Here is a 17,934-nt window from a genome sequence, read left to right on the forward strand (position 1 = left end):
TGTCTGTCAGAATCCACTGGAAACAGGGAAGGGTGGGGGCAGACCGGCGGGGGCAGGGGGGCCGTGACTTGAGGGAAGACCTTGCTGGGCAGCCCTCATGTTTCCATCTCATCCCCGTGGGTCCTTTTCAGAAACGTTAAACACCTGTACTTCTGAGCCGGCCATGTCTTTCCAAAGGCTTACTGCATAGGTTCTGATATTCTGCAGAAATACCTTCCTGCAAAGCACACCCACATTTCTCATCTGATGCAGTTCATGGCTGGTTTTGACCCTGCCTCTCACCGATACTAAGTGAGGCAGCAAAAGGCCAGTGATAAAGAGTTATCCTTAGGTTGCTAAGGCCTACACACTGAACTGAGAGTGAGCGCCCAGAGGCCTCCCCGCTTGTTGGGAGGGGATTTCAAGTGGAGAAGTGGGGGGTACGACGAGGTGGACAAGCCTCCTTAATCATGTGCTCTTACTGTCGCCAACCTTACAGGTCAGCCCTGCAAGAAGCATTCCCACGACTGGACCCTCCACCTCCCATAACCAAGAAGCGAATCCCTCGGGCCCTGAAGACGACCCAGGACATGCTGATTTCGTCGCAGCCTGTCCTGAGTAATCTGGAGTATGGGACAGAGCTGTCACCCGGACAGCCCCAGGACTCCCCACCCACTGCACTTTCTCCTAGAGAGCCCATCACCGCCAACCTGCCCCTGCCAGAGGCCACCTTGGAAATGGCCGAGGAAGCCGAGGCCCTGCCCAACGGAGAGGTCTCCTTGTCGGTGCCTGACCTAATCCACAAGGATGGCCAGGGTGAAGCCAAGCTGAGGATGGCCGAGCGGGAGCGGAGAAGGGCCTCCTCCCCTGGCCTCATGGAGAGAAACGGCCTCAAACTCAGCCTGAGCCCCATCAGCCTGGCCGAGCCCCTGGAGGACTGCAGTCCCCCTCCTCGGGCACGGACATCCAGCCTTGACAATGAAGGCCCTCACCCAGACCTGCTGTCCTTCGAGTAGAGCCTGTCCTTCCTGCTGCACACCACACCCCTTGCCACCTCCGCTTCCCTCTCCACTGTGCACACCGCCCTTCTTCCACCCCCAGGGGCCCTTGCTCCTCCCGGCAGAGCTGCCTCTCCCATCATGGGAGGTGCAGGACCAGGGTCCTAGTTGCTGAGCCAGTCTGCAGGGCGGGGCTCAAGGGCCATCCTGATCGCCATCTGTAGGCTTCTCTGGGTGCTGGCTTAGCCCTTGGGTACCATAGCATGTCCTGGTTTCCAGGTGGATGGCAGGAGCTCCAGCCCAGGATGATGGGCCTTGCGGGCATTCTCTCGGCCCGTGCTGCCTACTCTCCCCTGCCCTCTGGGTGGGTGGCTCCGGGCTCCCTGCCTGGGAGGAATCCAGCTGAAAGAGGAATGATGGGCTGGCAGGTTAGGCTCCATGATGGTCCTTGGCCTGAAAGCCACACTGCTGACCCTGACTGAGCCAGGCACAGTGCCTCCATCCCAACTACAGCCTGGGCCCCCAGAGCTCAATCTGCCTCTCATGGGAGGGGGTGGCGGGGAGGGGAGGTGCAGGGGCTGGTTCAGAGGAGATGCTTTCCAGGCCTGAGACACAAGTCTATCACCAGTTCCACAGGGTTTCCCCTCTAGTTAGATGTGAGCGCCCCCTGGGAGCCGAGCGCGGAACCTGCTGATGTGCTGCCAGCTTTCCTCCAGCCCCCTGCCCGGCTGCTAGCCCCGCCCACCCACAGCAGGCGAGCATGGCGGCTCTGGCTTTGTTTTCAGTGCGGACCCAGGAACTCCGAGCTGGTTTGCCCCTTAGAGGCTGGTCCTAATAGAGCCCAGAGCAGAAGTAGTAGACAAAGAAGGGAGGCAGGATGCGGGAAGATCAGCCCCAAAACCTGAAAGGACACAATCCCAAGGGCCAGGCATGCAAGCGTGAGGTGAGTGTGAGGGAGGCCAGCAATGTCTGGCTTGTGGGAAGAAGTGAGGAGGCCCTCCACTGTTAAGTAAGTAGGAGGGGCTTTGCCCTGTGAGTCGTGTCCCCTCCCCCGAACCCCGAGCCTTCCCAGAAGAGCCTTTGCTGGACCCTGATGCCCTGTGGGCTCCTGCTCTCAGGAGCCGTGTAAGGGAATCCCAGCTCCTCCAGCCCCACTGGTAGCTGCCCTCCTGGGTCAGTTCAGTTTGTGTTCCTGTCTCCCAGCAGGTGTGCTGTCTTGCTGCTTCCTTGGGGTCCCCCAACCTGGGGACCTTTGCAGAGCGAAGAGAGCATCTCATTCTTGAAAGCTGGGAAGCGTGTACCTGATCAGGACTGGCCTTGTGGCAGCCCGCCTCCTCCTGCCTCCTCTTTCCCAGTCATCCTTCGACCTGCTTACCCAAGACCCCAGAGCTCACCTCCCAGCTCATCGCACCACCTTCAGCTGGGGGCCAGAGGTGCTATGCTGCCTCCCACCACATGGAAGGTGGTTCACTCCCTATCCATATCTGGGAATGGGGAGCGGCAGGGGGTTCCACTAGTGTGTGGGCTGCCCCTGGGAGCTTTTGCTGCTGCCGCTATATGACCTGCCTTTCCACCCCGTTTCTGCTGTTGTGTCTTCCTTTCCCTCGGAGCGGGAGCGATGCTCCATCCGGGCTCACAGCAAACTTGGCCTCGCCTTTCCCAGAAGGGCCCATCCTCCTGGGGCTGAAGCCAGCAGGGCGTCGCTGGGGGCGGGCGTTCTGCTTACTCCAAGAGCATCGCAGAGTGAGCTGCTTGCCTCTCAGGTCAGAGGAGTGCTCGGGCCTGGTGTCTTGGGTCCTGTGTTTTTTCCCCACATGGTTTGGGGTTTTCACACTACACATAGAGATAGAGGTGGGATCTTACTGTTCTTAGCTGCCTACAAGTGAACCCACCCTGCACAACAGAACAAAATGATGCCCGTCCTGTGCCACCCTCCTGACAGGTTGCCAGTTGGGCATCAACATACACATCTTGGGAACAAGTCCATTTGAGCCGTGCTTCTCATGCCAAACGTTCTCGCTGCTTTGATGGGAAGCGTGCCAGGCTCCAGTTCCAGGCACAGACGTTGCAGGACTGCACTACTTAGAGCACCCTGCTCTCAGCTGCACCCTGGCCCCCAGACACGGGATCACAAAGGGGTCCTTCCAGGTTGTCCCGGGACCACTGTCAGGGTGACTGCAGAGCTCGTTAGCATCTGATACCCAACATGAAACTTTGGGACCTGCTCAGTCTGCGCCCCCCCCCCCCCCCGACCTCTGCACCTTGGCTCCCTCCTGTACAACGGGCTATGCTGCTACCTTGGGGGCTCTCTGGGCTGGAACTTGGTCCTGGATGCTGCAGCTATGACTGGTGCTAGGGGCCAAGTTGCACCCAGAGCCAAGCAGGTGCATCTACTTGAAGTTCGTCCTGCCTGTGGCCTGGGCTCAGACCAACTCTCTTCTGCAAATCCCCACCTGCCTGTCTCTGTCCACCTAGGCAGCCTGACCTCCCTGTTGGCAGTTTGACAGTCACCATACAGTGCCCTGGTAGTCTGGCTTCTCCAAGCAGTGCCTTTGGGCAGCCCAGTCCCCACGGTTGGGTGATGAGGAATGAAGAACCAATCTATCTCCACTTAAGGAGGCTGGGGCTGCAGAATCTCATCTCCGTTACACCCTCCGGCTGCCTCCCCCTGTAGTCAGCATGTAGTTTTACCCTGAAAGGCCACACGGTGAGCCTCTAGACCCTGACAGGGGCGCAGTGTATTCCCTGCCCAGAGGGAAATGCATCTGTGAATGTGTCATATATGTGGGTGATATGAAGACAGACATGCAATCCATTGATTATTGAGAACAAGGAGTTGGTCCCAGGTGGGGGGAGGAAGAAGATTACCAATGGATTTGGAGTATTTCCTAGAGATTTTATATTTATATGTTTAGTAATCCTCTGGTAGAAGGAAGCTGCACAATAAACATTATTTGGTTTGCTTTGCGTGTTTGTTTTCTTCTCCTGGTGAACGGGGAGTGGTTGGTTTTCTTGGCTAGTGGTGAGTATTGACCAGATCCTGGTGAGCCTGGGAGAGGGGGAGGGGTGGGAGGAACATGGGAGCTACTGCCAGCCCCCAGCCAGAGACCCTTGGATGAAAACAGTCTTTCGGAACATGGGATCGTTTCTTCCCAAGGGGATCCTCCTCTTACAATCCAGACCTGTTGCCCTTCCAGGCTCTCAGGAATGTGCACACAGGTAGGACCTCCTCCAGGATGGATGCTGGTGGCCACGGGATCATCTTGGAAGCCAGTGGTGGTTATTCTGGGGTATGTAGACACCTTTACGAAATTGGAGGTGGAGCCGTGTACAAATGTGTACATTCTTCTGAGAGGGACAGAGCTTTGGTCACATACTCAAAGGGCATCAAACCAAAGCCAAATTCTGCCATCGAGTCGATGCCAACCCAGAGCTCCTACAGGACAGGGTAGAACTACCCCTGTGAGTTTCCCTGGGAGCACTCGGTGGTTTCAAACCGCTGTCCTTGCACTAAGCAGCCCAGCGCATGACCACGGCACCGCCCAGCCCAGCGCATGACCACTGCACCACCCAGCCCAGCGCATGACCACTGCACCACCCGGCCCAGCGCATGACCACTGCACCACCCAGCCCAGCGCATGACCACTACACCGCCCAGCCACTGCACCGCCCAGCCCAGCGCATGACCATGGCACCGCCCAGCCCAGCGCATAACCACTGCACCGCCGGGGCTTCCGGTGGAGCATCCCTATTGGCATATGTTATCACCCAGAGCTGCTAAGTCAGATACTCCCCTCACTTCCTTTTTGGAGCCATCCCCTGAGATGGGCCTGGCCTGAGTGTCCACTGATGGAGAGGGTGTGACTTGCCAGGACAGCTGACCTGCAGCCCCTTTGTCCCGCTGCTGCCTCTAGGCCTGTGTCACACCCAGGGATCCAGAGAACCTCACATAGCTAAACATCCACCAGGACTGTGACCACCTTAGAGGGAAGGAGGTGGGGACAAGAAAGGGAAGCTATCTCGTCCTCACAGAAGCCATGGCACCGCTGCAGTGAGAAAGACCAGTGTTTTGTGCCCGCCGCTCTTCACTTACCCCGGGGGCTGGAATCTAGGTTTGGCAGAAGGGATCCCCTGCCTCCACAGGGCAAGGGTCTTGGGCATGAGCTCAGTCTCTAGAGTTCCCTGCATTGAACTCCGTCCCCACACTTCGTCCCTGCGACCAGGTGCAGGGAGAGAACGGCCCGGCTGTTGGGTGGCTCACCTCGGCGGTGGGGTGCAGCATAGTGTTTGGGGAAGGCAGGAATTGCACAAAAGCCAGTCCAGACTGGTCCTCGTATGGGAAGAAGGCATCGAAAGTACTTACAATCGCAAGTTTTTCCCTTGGAAAAACTTCAAGGAACCTCTCCCGTTGGTTAGCTTCCGGATCAGTTACCACAGTTGCTCAGGTATGAAATGTGTCTTTTTATACCTTCCTTGCTTGCTATTCTGCAAAGTAGTTGTTTGGGGCTGAGCTACATCTGGAAAAGTGTAGTGTGGAGAAGAAAAACAACGAGGGAAGTCTTGCATATGAAAACCGATGTGCATTTAGCCTATGCTCTAAGCGGAACCATAGGAGGCAAAGATGGAGTCAGCCAGGCGAAGAGCTCCATCAAATTTGCGGAAAACGCAGAATGGAAAGATAATAGAATTTCTCCCGCAAAGTTTTTAAGGCTTCCAGGTCTACCCAAACCTCTACCATGAGCTAAGGAACTTTCCCCCCTGCCATCGAGTTGATGCTGACTCATAGCGATCCTAAAGGCCTGGGTAGCACTGGCCCTGCTGGTTTCTGAGACTGGCACTCTATGGGCATAGAAAGTGGCTAGTGGTTTCCTAGGGCAGCCCCATGCATTAACCACTACACCACCAGAGGGAGCCGTTAGTTGGTGCCAATGGTCAATGCACTTGTTCAAACTCACCGAAAGATTGGAGGGTCTTGTTTGTTTTCGTCTTTTAAAAAAAAATCATCTTATTGGGAGCTCATACAAGTCTAATCACAATCCATACATCCATCCATTGTGTCAAGCAAAGACTGAAGGTTTGCCTCCACTAGCGGCACCTGGGAAGAACAGCCTGGTGGTCTACTTGAGAAACACAGCCATTGAAAGCCCAACGGGACACAGCTGTACTCTGCCGTGAATCATGGTCAACTTGACAGCAACTGGTTTGGTTTGTGTTTTCCATGAGCGAAGTGCTGGCTTGTTCTTTGTACATAGGGTTGCTATGGGTGGGGACCAACTCAAAGGTCCCTGACACTATCAAGTGTTGTGTTGGGTGCTGGGGTAACTGGTGGGGATTGGGGGTGGGGGAAGCATGGTTGGGTTTTCTCTCTCACCAGCTGACTATGGAGGAAGACATTGGGGTCATCCCTGCATTCTTAGGCCGTATGCAGGCTACTTCAACAAGATATGAAAGTTATCATGGAAACATCACAAGGGTTAATTCCCATTGACCATTGGACTTAGTCTGCCTACTGCAGTGGTAGAAAGGAACCCACAATTAGGCCTTGCTTGTGGTGGTGGAGGACCCCAGATTGTGCTGAATCAGCTACTCCAAGACTGCACTGAAGATGCTGCCCCAAACAGACGGTTTAGTCAACAGACTCAACTGTTGGATGTAGAACCTCTTTAAGGCCACTAGACAACAAATGGACAAATGTGCTTGACACAATGGATGGGTGGTTGTGATAAGAGCTGTACGCGCCCCCAATAAAATGATTTTTTTTAAAGAGCTAGTTACAGTCTCAGCAGCCACAGTGGGCAGTTCTACCCTGCTGTATAGGGTCACTATGGGTAGCCATGGACTCCAGCACAGTGAATTTGAGTTTTGGGGTTTTTATTTTTCAGTTTGAGGGCTTAAGGACTAGGGGCAGAAATGAGGAGTGACCGTTTATGGGTATGGGTGTCCTTACAACATAAGATCCAAAATGGAGTGGTTACACAACTATGGGGACAATATTTAAAAACACTGAGATGTACACTTCAAGGGGTTAAGTTGCATGGTATGTGAAATTATGTCAACATTATGAAGGGTGTGGAAAAGTTCATGGAAAAATGCAATTAAAAGATCGTGGGTTTTTTACATGAACCTCTTGAAGATCCTCGCATGTTAAATAAATGATCCTTGATTAACAACACCCCACTATCATGATCCTAATCCTATCTTACAAATCTGGCTGGACTGGAGGATGTACACTGGTACAGATAGGAACTGGAAACATAGGGAATCCAGGACAGATGGTTCCTTCGGGTCCGGTGGTGAGAGTGGCAATAGGGAAGATGAGGTAGAAAGGGGGAACTGATTACAAGGATTTACATAACCTACCCTCTGGGGGATGGACAACAGAAAAGTGGGTGAAGGGAGACGTCAGACAGTGTAAGCTATGACAAAATAATAATAATTGATAAATTATCAAGGGTTCATGAGGGAGAAGGATCGGGGAAGGAGGGGGAAAATGAGGAGCTGATGCCAAGGGCTCAAGTAGAAAGTAAATGTTTTGATAATGATGATGGCAACAAATGTATAAATGTGCTTGGCACAATGGATGGATGGATGACTTGTGATGAGTTGTACGAGTCCCCAGTAAAATGATTAAAAAGAAAGATCAATAGAATCCTGGTGTTGTTCTAGATCTCTGCCTGGACTCCTGTGCTCCCTCCACTCCAGGCCCATCACCCTGGAAAATGATGAGCTCCCAGTCCGGCCTGGCAGGTGGTGGCAACGCAGTGATGTCTTCTCTTGGCGAATGTAGTGCCCTGGGGCCCTTGAGCTGCACTCTCTGAGCAGTGCTCTCCTGTGGGGCCACTGCCAGGCTTGAGGTGCCCTACCCCTGTCCGTGGGAAAAGTAATTGAGTGCCCACGAAGAAAGAGCAGTGCTCACAGATGCACCTGCCCCTCCCAATAGCCCACTTCATCAATGCAGATGGCATTTGGTGCCTTTTCATCTCTCCCAAAGAAAGCCACTCTGGCAACTTCAATTTCAGTTGTCTGGCAAAAGCTACTTTGAGTGTTTTACCCCTCCAGGGCGTCCGTCCTCCCTGCTGCTGCTTGCACTGGGGGACCCATGCTGAAAGCTCCCAGTCCCTGCGACTGACTTCTTACTAATGAGAAAATTCCTCCACTCTTGGTATCTAGGGGCTCGCCCTCCTGAGACACAATCCTCTTTGTGCCCAGCTTATCTCCAGCTGCTGCCATGATAAATTGTCCGGCTCACAGGAGCCTGGGGAAGCTGGCCACTTGAAACGGAGCACTGGCTTATTAACAGCACAGACGGGGCAGCAAACAGGAGGCAATATTTACAGACCAACACAGACACACCAGGCTAGGTTCCCCATGGGAGGAGTTGCCAGAGGGGTTCATCCTTTGCACAGAGCAAGAAATGCTACCGGTGTTTTCCCCTCGGAATAGACCCCCCAAAAACAACAACACACTTCAACCTTTTTTAAAAATCTGTTTAACAAGTCAGCTGTTTGCAGCACCATCTGCTACGGCTGGCTCCCTCGCTGCCTTCTTCCTTACGCTCCCCACCCGCAGGCTGCTACCTTCTCCTTTTGGGTGATTGTATTTCTTGTGTAACCCCTGTTGGCTTGGTTTAAAGGAGCGCTGGTGCCGTAGTGGGTTTACAAGTTGGGCTGCTAACCACAAGGTCAGCAGTTGGAAACCACCCGCCACCCTGAAGGAGAAAGAAGAAAATCCTACTTCTGTCAGCAGTTCCAGCCTCGGATAGCCACAGGGGCGGGTCTGCCTGCGGGCAGTGAGTTTGGGTGATTGACTTGGTTTAAAGTTCAAGTGCTGCCAATCTGTCATCTGTTTGGTGGCTTAACTCAGGACGATGTAGAATGACTGTGGTTTTGGCGTGCTGGCTCCGATGGGTCCAGGCCACCATCAGGTCCAGTGCAGTGTGGTCCGAGTCAGAGGGTCATAGATGCCCTCAGGCCTATGAAGGTAAAGGCAGATGTGGGTGAGCTCCCGTTGCCTGCGGAGCACACAGAACAAAGACCCCCTAAAGCAGGCCTCCTCAACCTTCCCAATGCTGGGACCCTTTCGGACAGTTCCTCATCTGGTGGTGACCCCAACCATAACATTATTTTTGTTGCTACTTCATCATTGTCACTTTGCTACTGTGATGAATCGGGCGACCCCTGTGAAAGGGTCGTTCGACCCCCAAAGGGGTCACGACCCACTGGTTGAGAACTGCTGCTCTAGCAAGATGGGAAACTCGGGAAAAGTCTGTACAACCACCTTGCCTCAGCCCCTGGCAGACCCCCGGCCTCTCTCCATTCTGTTTCTGCTCACCTTCGTGCTGTGTGAGTTCGGGTCTTCTGTTCTCTGGTGTGTCGGACCGTCTCCCTGGCAGACCTGGCAAGTTCGCTCTGGCATTGACTTGGGAAGGAGGGGACACTGGAACCTTCTGGAGAGGCTGTGTGACCAGGAATTAATACTCAGAAAGCTGAAGGATGGGCCTGTGGCCAGTGGCCCTGCCCACACCTCTCTGCAGGACCCCACCTGAACATCGGAAAGCAGGCCTGGCCACCTGCCTCGGCAAAGACACAGCCCGCAAAACCATTCGGAGATGTACCTGAGGCTGCATGAAGCGGATGTGACATCTGAAAAATGTGAGAGGGAGAAAAACAACAACTGGCTTGGTTTTCTGGTTTCTGTAGGGTGACCGGCCCAGCAAGTTCCCCTGGGAAGGAGGCCCTGGGAAGAGGTGGCAGAGACTCTGCCCATGGTGCAGGCCAGCCCCTGCCAGCCTCATCGGCCAGGACTGCCTCTCTGTCTGTGCCCGGGCCCATGTCCCGCCCAGAGCTGCTCCCAGACCTGTGCTCACGCTGCCCAGCCCTCGGCCTTTCTCTCTCCTCTGACATTGCCACGCTGTGTCCATTCTTCCTTCACGTTTCCCCTGCCTCCTCCTCCTAGGATTCCCTTTCGGACAACACACGCAGCCTCAGGCTGGACAGAGCCCCCCACGCTTCTCTCGCGACGGGTCTCCCCCTGGCTCTCCCGAGTGACGAGGAGGGAAGCTGCTGGAGCATCTCAGGGCAGCGAGCCTGCCCTCCCCTCTTCGTCTCCTCCTTCTTTCTCCTCAGGCCAGGCGGCGCCCAGCACATCGGAGGCGCTCAATAAAGAGGCGCTTTATTTACTATCGACAGTTCCTGGGCTGCGCAAAGAGTTTGTCAAAAGCTTGGCAATTTTAATCTGCTGAGAGGCACCCTGGAAGAAAGAGCTGGTGATCCGCTTCCACTGGGAACGTTGGAGAGCACAGTTCCACTCTGACACGCAGGGGCTCGCCGTGGGTCTGAGTCAACCTGACAGCACCTGGTTCACGGCTAGTAAACAAACAAACAAACAAACAAACAAAAATACGATCCGTAATAGAACGGAACAGACTGAGACCTGAGGTCAATCCTCCCTCTCCCTTATCTCAGGGCCTCTTCCCTCAGCCAGTGTCAGTGCCTCCAGCTGCAGAAAGGGGATTGAATGAAGCCATTTTCACAGCCGGAAATGATTAATGGGCCAGTCTAGCCATTTATCTCCAGGCAGCGCCAGCATTCTGTGTGTTCTTCACCAGCTACCTGCCCATAAGGTAGCTCGTAGCAGCAGGCCGATGCCCAGTAGAAGGATGGTCACCTGCCCGTCTCTGCTAGCTGTGCTCAGACTAATCTGAATCACAGTTCTTTATATTCATATCTTACAGCTCTAGACGTTGGTGCTTTATTAGCATATATTTAAAGCTTCTATTTATTCCAGGAATTATGCTCATCAACGTGCATACTTTATCATATTTGTTTCAATAATCCTGCAAAGGACGTATTATTAAACCCAGATTTCAAATGCAGCTACTACCTCTCTGGTTAACACCCATGACTTCATCAATCCTCATGTCTTTTGAGCCCCATTTTTTAAAACATTTTATTAGGGGCTCATACAACTCTTATCACAATCCATACATATACATACATCAATTGTATAAAGCACATCTGAACATTCTTTGCCCTAATCATTTTCGAAGCATTTGCTCTCCACTTAAGCCCTTTGCATCAGGTCCTCTTTTTTCCCCTCCCTCCTCGCTCCCCCCTCCCTCATGAGCCCTTGATAATTTATAAATTATTATTTTGTCATATCTTGCCCTAGCCGGCGTCTCCCGTCACCCCTTTTTCTGTTGTCCGTCTCCCAGGGAGGAGGTCACATGTAGCTCCTTGTAATCGGTTCCCCCTTTCCAACCCATTCACCCTCTACTCTCCCAGTATCGCCCCTCACATCCCTGTTCCTGAAGGTATCATCCCTCCTGGATTCCCTGTGCCTCCAGCTCCTATCTGCACCAGTGTATAACCTCTGCTCTATCCAGACTTGCAAGGTAGAATTCGGATCATGGTAGTGGGGTGGGGGGGGGGGGGCGAGGAGGAAGCATTTAGGAACTGGAGGAAAACTGTATTCTTCATCAGTGCTATGTCACACCCTGACTGACTCATCTCCTCCCCTAGACCCCTCTGTGAGGGGATCTCCAGTGGCCGACAAATGGGCTTTGGGTCTCCACTCTGCACTTCCCCCTTCATTCACTATGGTAAGATTTTTTTGTTCTGATGATGTCTTATACCTGATTCCTTCGACACCTCCTGATCGCACAGGCTGGTGTGCTTCTATGTGGGCTTTGTTGCTTCTGAGCTAGATGGCCGCTTGTTCACCTTCAAGCCTTTAAGACCCCAGACACTATCTCTTTTGATAGCTGGGCACCATCACCTTTGTTGAGCCCCATTTTACAGGTGAGGAAACTGAGCCTGAGATGACGATGAAGCATTGAGCCAAGTCTCAACTGATAGAGCGCAGAACCAGACCTGAGGGCCCAGGGTTCCCCGGCCCTCCCTGTTTCCCTCACCGCTCAGTCTGCTCATTCTAGGAAATGCTCATTGAATTGGGCGCGAGTGTAAAGGGCAGACCATCAGTCTCACATCCAACAATTCATGCACCTGTTGTTTCTTCTCCTTCATTACTGCCCTCAACGCACCACCCCTCACCCCTCCTTCTCCTGCTGTCTCCAGCCTCCACGCCTCCCTCATTCCCGCCCTTGCTCAATTTCATCCTTGGGCACAGCTGCTCCCTGTCCTCAAATGCTGGTTTGTGCTAAGGTGCGTGTCCCACTCAAGCCTTACTGTTCCCCTTACAGACCTGTCTGTTTGCCTGAAAACTGAGCCCTGGGGATGAGTTCTGTTCTAGACCTGAAGGGTCTTGAGGGGTCAAGGGGTGCTTGTTGAGGCCATCGAGTTGGTCCCACCCCCCAGTGAACCCTGTGCTCAACAAAACGAGGTGCAGCCCGGTCTCCAGGCACCCTGCACCCCATGGCTGGCCCCGTTCCTGAGCCCATTGTTCTGATTCTCGAGCCCAGTTTTGAGGGTAGAAACATTTTGGGGGGAGAGGGGGGCAGTAAATGCAATTTTATTAAACACGGACTATTCACAAAAGGCGGGGCCCAGAGATGCCTTTCCCACCTCCCTCATGCCAGCAGCAAAGATGCTTTCTTGTTCTTGTTGACTTGGGCAGCAGGGTCTCGCTGAGCCCTCCAGGCCCACTGGGTCTTGTGTAAGACCCAGTCTCCCCACTGTTGGCAGGAGGCGGGTCAGAGCTTCATGAGCTTCACCAACCTACCCAAAGTCACCCAACCAGGGGGTGAAGGCGGTGACTCCAGCGTCTCTGTAACACATTCAGGAGGGCTTCTGCTAAGCACCTGCTGGGTGGATTGCAAGATGTCAGCGGCGGCAGACAGTGCGGGTATATTTTGCTTCTCACACTCAGAGAAAGCTGCCTCGTGGCCTGATCCTGATAGTGACCTTGCAGGTGAATCACCGCGTGAGGGGGGGACGGGCACTGTTCACTTTTCTGAGTGTGCCTGCCTGAGGAAGGTTTCAGGTTCACAGCTGTGGGGGCACTCAGCAAGGCTGCAAAACCAAATCAAAACAAAACAACTCCCCCAGAGTGGTACCTAGTTTCTCAGTGGTTGACTGACCTCTTGTGGCTTCCTTGGGGATATCGCAGTTTCTGGTAATTCTGTAAGAGGTAGATTTTTCATGCCAAAAATAAGTAACTCTGGTTATGAGATAAACATAATCGCGGTTTTTGTGACGCTTGCAGTTTTCCTCGGGTCACGCATCAAATAAGACGGTGCTGCCGATCTCGAGGCAGCAATAGAAGAGACGGCAAATGCTTCTCACGTAGGAACCCCAGAGATACACGCGAAAGGGAAGCCCGTCTTTGAACAATGACTGAGAAGCGCCCCGTAGTAAAGACAGAGTAAAATTCTAAGAATGGAAAGTGGACAGGCTTCAAAACACAGTACAACACACTCCAAACACATGTGGACAGGCTTCCAAAGTACAACCCCTTCCAAACACATGTGGACAGGCTTCCAAATGCAGTACAACACATTCCAAACGCACGTGGACGGGCTTCCAAACGCAATACAGTAGGATTCAGATGCCGATGACTGGCCATCTTTAGAATCCCCAGCTGGGGGCGGAGGGGAAGAGCAGATGCATGAGAGTCAGGTTGACATTAGGCAGCTCAATAAGAATCCTGGACACACAGAATGACTCCGTATTCTCTACAGCGTCCAGCCCTGCACAATGACTTGACGATATTGTAACTTTAATGGGTCCTTTAAGCATTGCTCTTGTTGCAGATCTTTCATAATAACTTCTGTAAATGGAGGAGAAAAAGCTAGCAGACCTGGATGCAGAAAAATCTTTTCTCAAAAGAAAACAAACAAAAAAGAACAACAAAACAAACAAAAGCATGTGACTTTCAAATTATAACATTTTATTAACCAATTTAATGCCTATAAATTACTTGAAAATCATAGAATTATCTACATACCACCAGACACTGCTAAAATGAAGTACAACCACCTTAAGTCTTTTTCTATCGAGCTCATCTAAGTTGTTGTTGTTGGGCATCACGAGTCAGGTGCAGCCCATGGCCACTGTGCACCACAGACGGGTCCTGTGCCGTCCTCACAATTGTTCTATGCTCGAGCCCAGCGCGGAAGCCACGGCGTCAATCCCTTATGGGAGGGCCTTCCTCTTGACCACACATGGTGTCCTTCTCCGGGGACTGGTCTCTCCTAACGTGTCCGAAGTATGGAAGACGAACCCTAACCATCCTTGCCTCCCAGGAGCACTCCGGCCGTACTTCGAAGACAGATCTAAATGTAGCTCTTGAAAATTCCTTTAAAATGTCTACACTTAATTTTTGTTTCAGAAACTCGGTCATCAAGTTGCTTCTGACCCATGAGAACTTGACAGGATCAGTAGAAGTTGCTTTCTAGGGTTCCTGAGATTGCGAACCTCAATGGGGGCAGGCAGAATCTGCAAGGGGCGGCTGGGCTGGAATGGGCAACCTTCAGGTCAGCTGGCCAACACCTGGCCCACTGTGCCACTCAGGCTCTATCTACACTGGTTCTGGGAGTTTTGTTTTTTTTGTCTCCAAAATAATCCATCCCCCTGCCCCCCCACCCCGCCCCTCAAACCCAGTCTCTGGCTCTGGGGTACGGTGGGGAAGGGGAAACATAGCAATGATGAGTACATAGCCCCACTCCACGGGAACAAGTAGCAGAATGGCAGGTGAACAAACAGAGTAGATAGTGTAAGATACCAAAAAAGGAATAGTAATATTTTATTATTATAATAATATAATAACAGAAATGTGGATGAAGGGAGACAATGGACTGTGTAAGATATGAAGTAGTAGTAACAATAGATGCTTGATCAAGGATTCATGAGGGTAGGAGGGTGGGGGAGGGAGGGGGAAAAGAGGAGCTAATTATCAAGGGCTCAAGCAGAAAGACAATGTTCTGAAAATGATGATGGCAACATAGAACAAATGTGTTTGATATGATTGATATATTGAATGTTATAAGAGCTGTAAGCATCCCCAATAAAATGAATTTTAAATTTAAAATATTTATTTAATATAATAAGCAGGGTTATTGGGGGTAGGGAGAGGGAAGATGGGGCTAGGGGGAGCTGATACTAAAGTGCAAGAAGAAAGACAATGTGTTCACACGATGGTGGCAGTGATTGGAACAATCCCGCTTGATCTAATGGAGCTCTGGATTATTGTAATATCTGTAAGAGCTCCAGTAAAACTGCGGCGGCGGTGGAATAACCCACCACCGGAACTAGCCGTATGCAGAGCTTTGCACTGGCTCTGGCAGTTGAAAAAGTAAGACTTCGAGGTTACTGGAAAGACTATTTTTACCTTTCAAATCTTTGATTCCTTAAATGAAATGCATTCTGTAATATTTAATTCAAATAACTTCTAAAGATCTTGATTCTCAGGTTGTTACCCACACAAATCTGTCGAAATAGATCATTTCATTAATTCTTTATAATATTAAAACTATTTTAATATTAAAATCTAATTTCTGGATACATTATAAACCAAAGCAGAGCTTCTTGAAAGAAAGCTGCCGAACGTTTACTGACAATTCCTAGCCAAACATTAATTCTTTTTTTTTAACTTGTAAGGTCTTGTTAGATTCCTCGGATGGGAAATACCTCAGTTTCTGAGTTCACACAAGAAAGAATCCACTCTGAAGCCTGGTCTGTGATTCAAGTGAAGTTTTGTTTTTAATAAAGGACAGAAGAAGTTTCAGGTTTTACACAGGGCCCCTCAGGGCACTTAACACTCATGTGTGGAAACCTAAGGCCGGAGAAACCGCTGCCGAGGAGCAGCTGGAAAAGGGGCTGGGGGGGCTCCCAATTCTGGCTTTTAGGCCCCCCACCCCTGGGAGGCCTGGTCAGTGGTACTAGTTGACACCTTTGGCTGAATGAAGCCCACCTGACCTCGATGGGGGCCCACCCAGGTGTGCTGGCTTCCCGGCTCAAGGACCTGCATGTGTGCCTGCCCTCCAGCCTTGATCGGCTTCCAACTTCCTGTAAGCAGGGAGGGAGCGCTTGGCAGGTTTCTGCCTAGCTACCTAACAGCCTGACCTAATTTGTTTTAAACTGGGATTAAAACATATATCAACTCATTCCATAGTTGACTCACATCCAGCAGAATTATACAGTTACTACCGCAATCAGTCTGCACACATTCTTTTTCCGCATGGCAAACGCTAATTCTTGATCTCCAAGAACAACTTGGTCATGACAGCACTTCTAAAACGCACTGTGCACACATTTTGATGGGAAGGTCTTGTGACTGATGGTCTCAAACACAAGTCACTGGCTTCTGTTTGCTTCCCTAGATTCGGTTCACCTGCCCCTGGGGGTTTCCAAGGACGAACATCTTTACAGGCGTGGAAAGGCCCATCTTTCTCCCACCGAGCAGCCGCTTGAGAAGAAGAGACCCTCTCAAGCTGAGCATGGGGGAATGGGGATGAGGATGGCAGAGGCAGTTCCCCATCACAGTTTTAACAAGCGCTAAACAATTCTTCATCTAGGTTAAACATTCTGATTCTTGTCTTCTTTGTCATTCCAGAAGTAACTCTTTGAAAAAGAAAAAAAGACTCAATGGCTTTCTGTCTTGTGTTGTGGTGGCAGGTGCCATTGCGCTGGGCCTGAGTGCAGTGCCTCTTTGAATGGGTGCCGCCCGCCCGCCCGCCCATCTTGCTCCAGCCTCACACTTGCTCCGAGCCCACATCCCCTCAGGGCCTTCGTCGTCTTTGCTGCCCCTCCACTGCACCCAGCTGCATGTCCTTCCCCCGGGACTGGTCTTTCCCGATAACATGTTCAAAGTACTGCAGATGACATCGCGCCATCCTTGTCTCTGAGGCTGTACTCCTTCCGAGACAAATTGGACGTTTCTGTTGACAGTTCATGCTACTTTCAATAGTCTTTGCCGGCACCACAACTCCAATGCGTCAACTCTTCTCTGGTCTTCCTTGTTTAATGTTCCACTGCTTTCTTCAGAAGAGCAGAAATGAGAATCGTAATTTAAAATGGAGTTTCAATTTAAGTCGGAAGTCACCCTATTGAGATATGCTAATACCTCAATCTGTGTAAGGTTCACCAGCACGGCTTCTGCTCAGTAACTTCCATGAGTTTTGTCCTGAGCACAAAGTCTGTGTGGTACACATTTCTGCACTGTGAGGTAGAGCCGGTCTTGCTTTGGGCCCCATGCAGGGAATGTTTTCTGTAAATCCCCATATACATAATTGCACAGAACCGCATGAATGTGGCACAGATGCTTGGTGAAGAGGTGGCATTAGGCAAGACCAGGGGGAAAGTGCCTCTAGGGTGATGGTTGGAGAAAGATCAATGCAAAGAAGGAGAGGAGCCGCATGGCGAATAGCCCAGGCTCGGGGAGACGTGTGGAGGGAGTTCGAGTAACGGGAAGAAGAGAGTCGGGGCCACCACCATGCTTGAGGTCAGTTTGGGTAGGAGCACAAAATGCGTTGGCTGAAAGGCTCGATACTGACTTACGAATCATCCTTCCTGGACTTTTCATCGCCACCCGACACCACCAGACTCAGCAGAGGAGCTGGGGCAGCTGTCTCTCCTCCAGGCCAATCTCCTGGTTTAGAGTAAACTAGAATGTGCTAGGCCGGGTTGACTAGAGAAACAAATCCAGGGAGACTCACAGGTGTATAACAAAGAGCTTTATATACAAGAGCAATTGTATATTGGGAAAACATCCCAGTGAGTTCTAGAGCAAGTCCAAAAGTCCTATATTAGCTCATATGTCTGATACTAGTCCATAAATTCTAATTTACACTCACACAACACATGCAGTAAAGCCAAATGCAGGAATCTCCTAGGCCAGTGGGTAGAAAGTCCTGTGCAGCGGTTCTCAAGCTATGGGTCTTGACCCCTTTGGGGGGTCGAATGACCCTTCCAAACTACAGTGATGAAATAGCAACAAAAAGAATTTTATGGTTGGGGTCACTGCAGCATGAGGAACAGTATTAAAGGGTCATGGCATTAGG

General features: G+C 51.5%; 1 protein-coding gene across 2 annotated transcripts in view; it reads left to right on the plus strand.

Moving 5' to 3' along the window:
- LOC142462324 (carboxyl-terminal PDZ ligand of neuronal nitric oxide synthase protein) overlaps positions 1 to 3,913 on the plus strand; it is a 384,106-nt gene extending 380,193 nt beyond the window's left edge. For both annotated transcript variants that reach the window (XM_075564078.1, XM_075564087.1), the window contains exon 12: positions 479 to 3,913. In XM_075564078.1, coding sequence (XP_075420193.1) covers positions 479 to 995 — 517 coding nt within the window. In that variant the 3' untranslated portion in view covers positions 996 to 3,913. The remainder of the gene's footprint in view (positions 1 to 478) is intronic.
- The last annotated feature ends 14,021 nt before the right edge of the window (positions 3,914 to 17,934 follow it).

This window comes from Tenrec ecaudatus, chromosome 1, assembly GCF_050624435.1.
Source record: "Tenrec ecaudatus isolate mTenEca1 chromosome 1, mTenEca1.hap1, whole genome shotgun sequence".
In the NCBI taxonomy this organism is placed as follows: domain Eukaryota; kingdom Metazoa; phylum Chordata; class Mammalia; order Afrosoricida; family Tenrecidae; genus Tenrec; species Tenrec ecaudatus.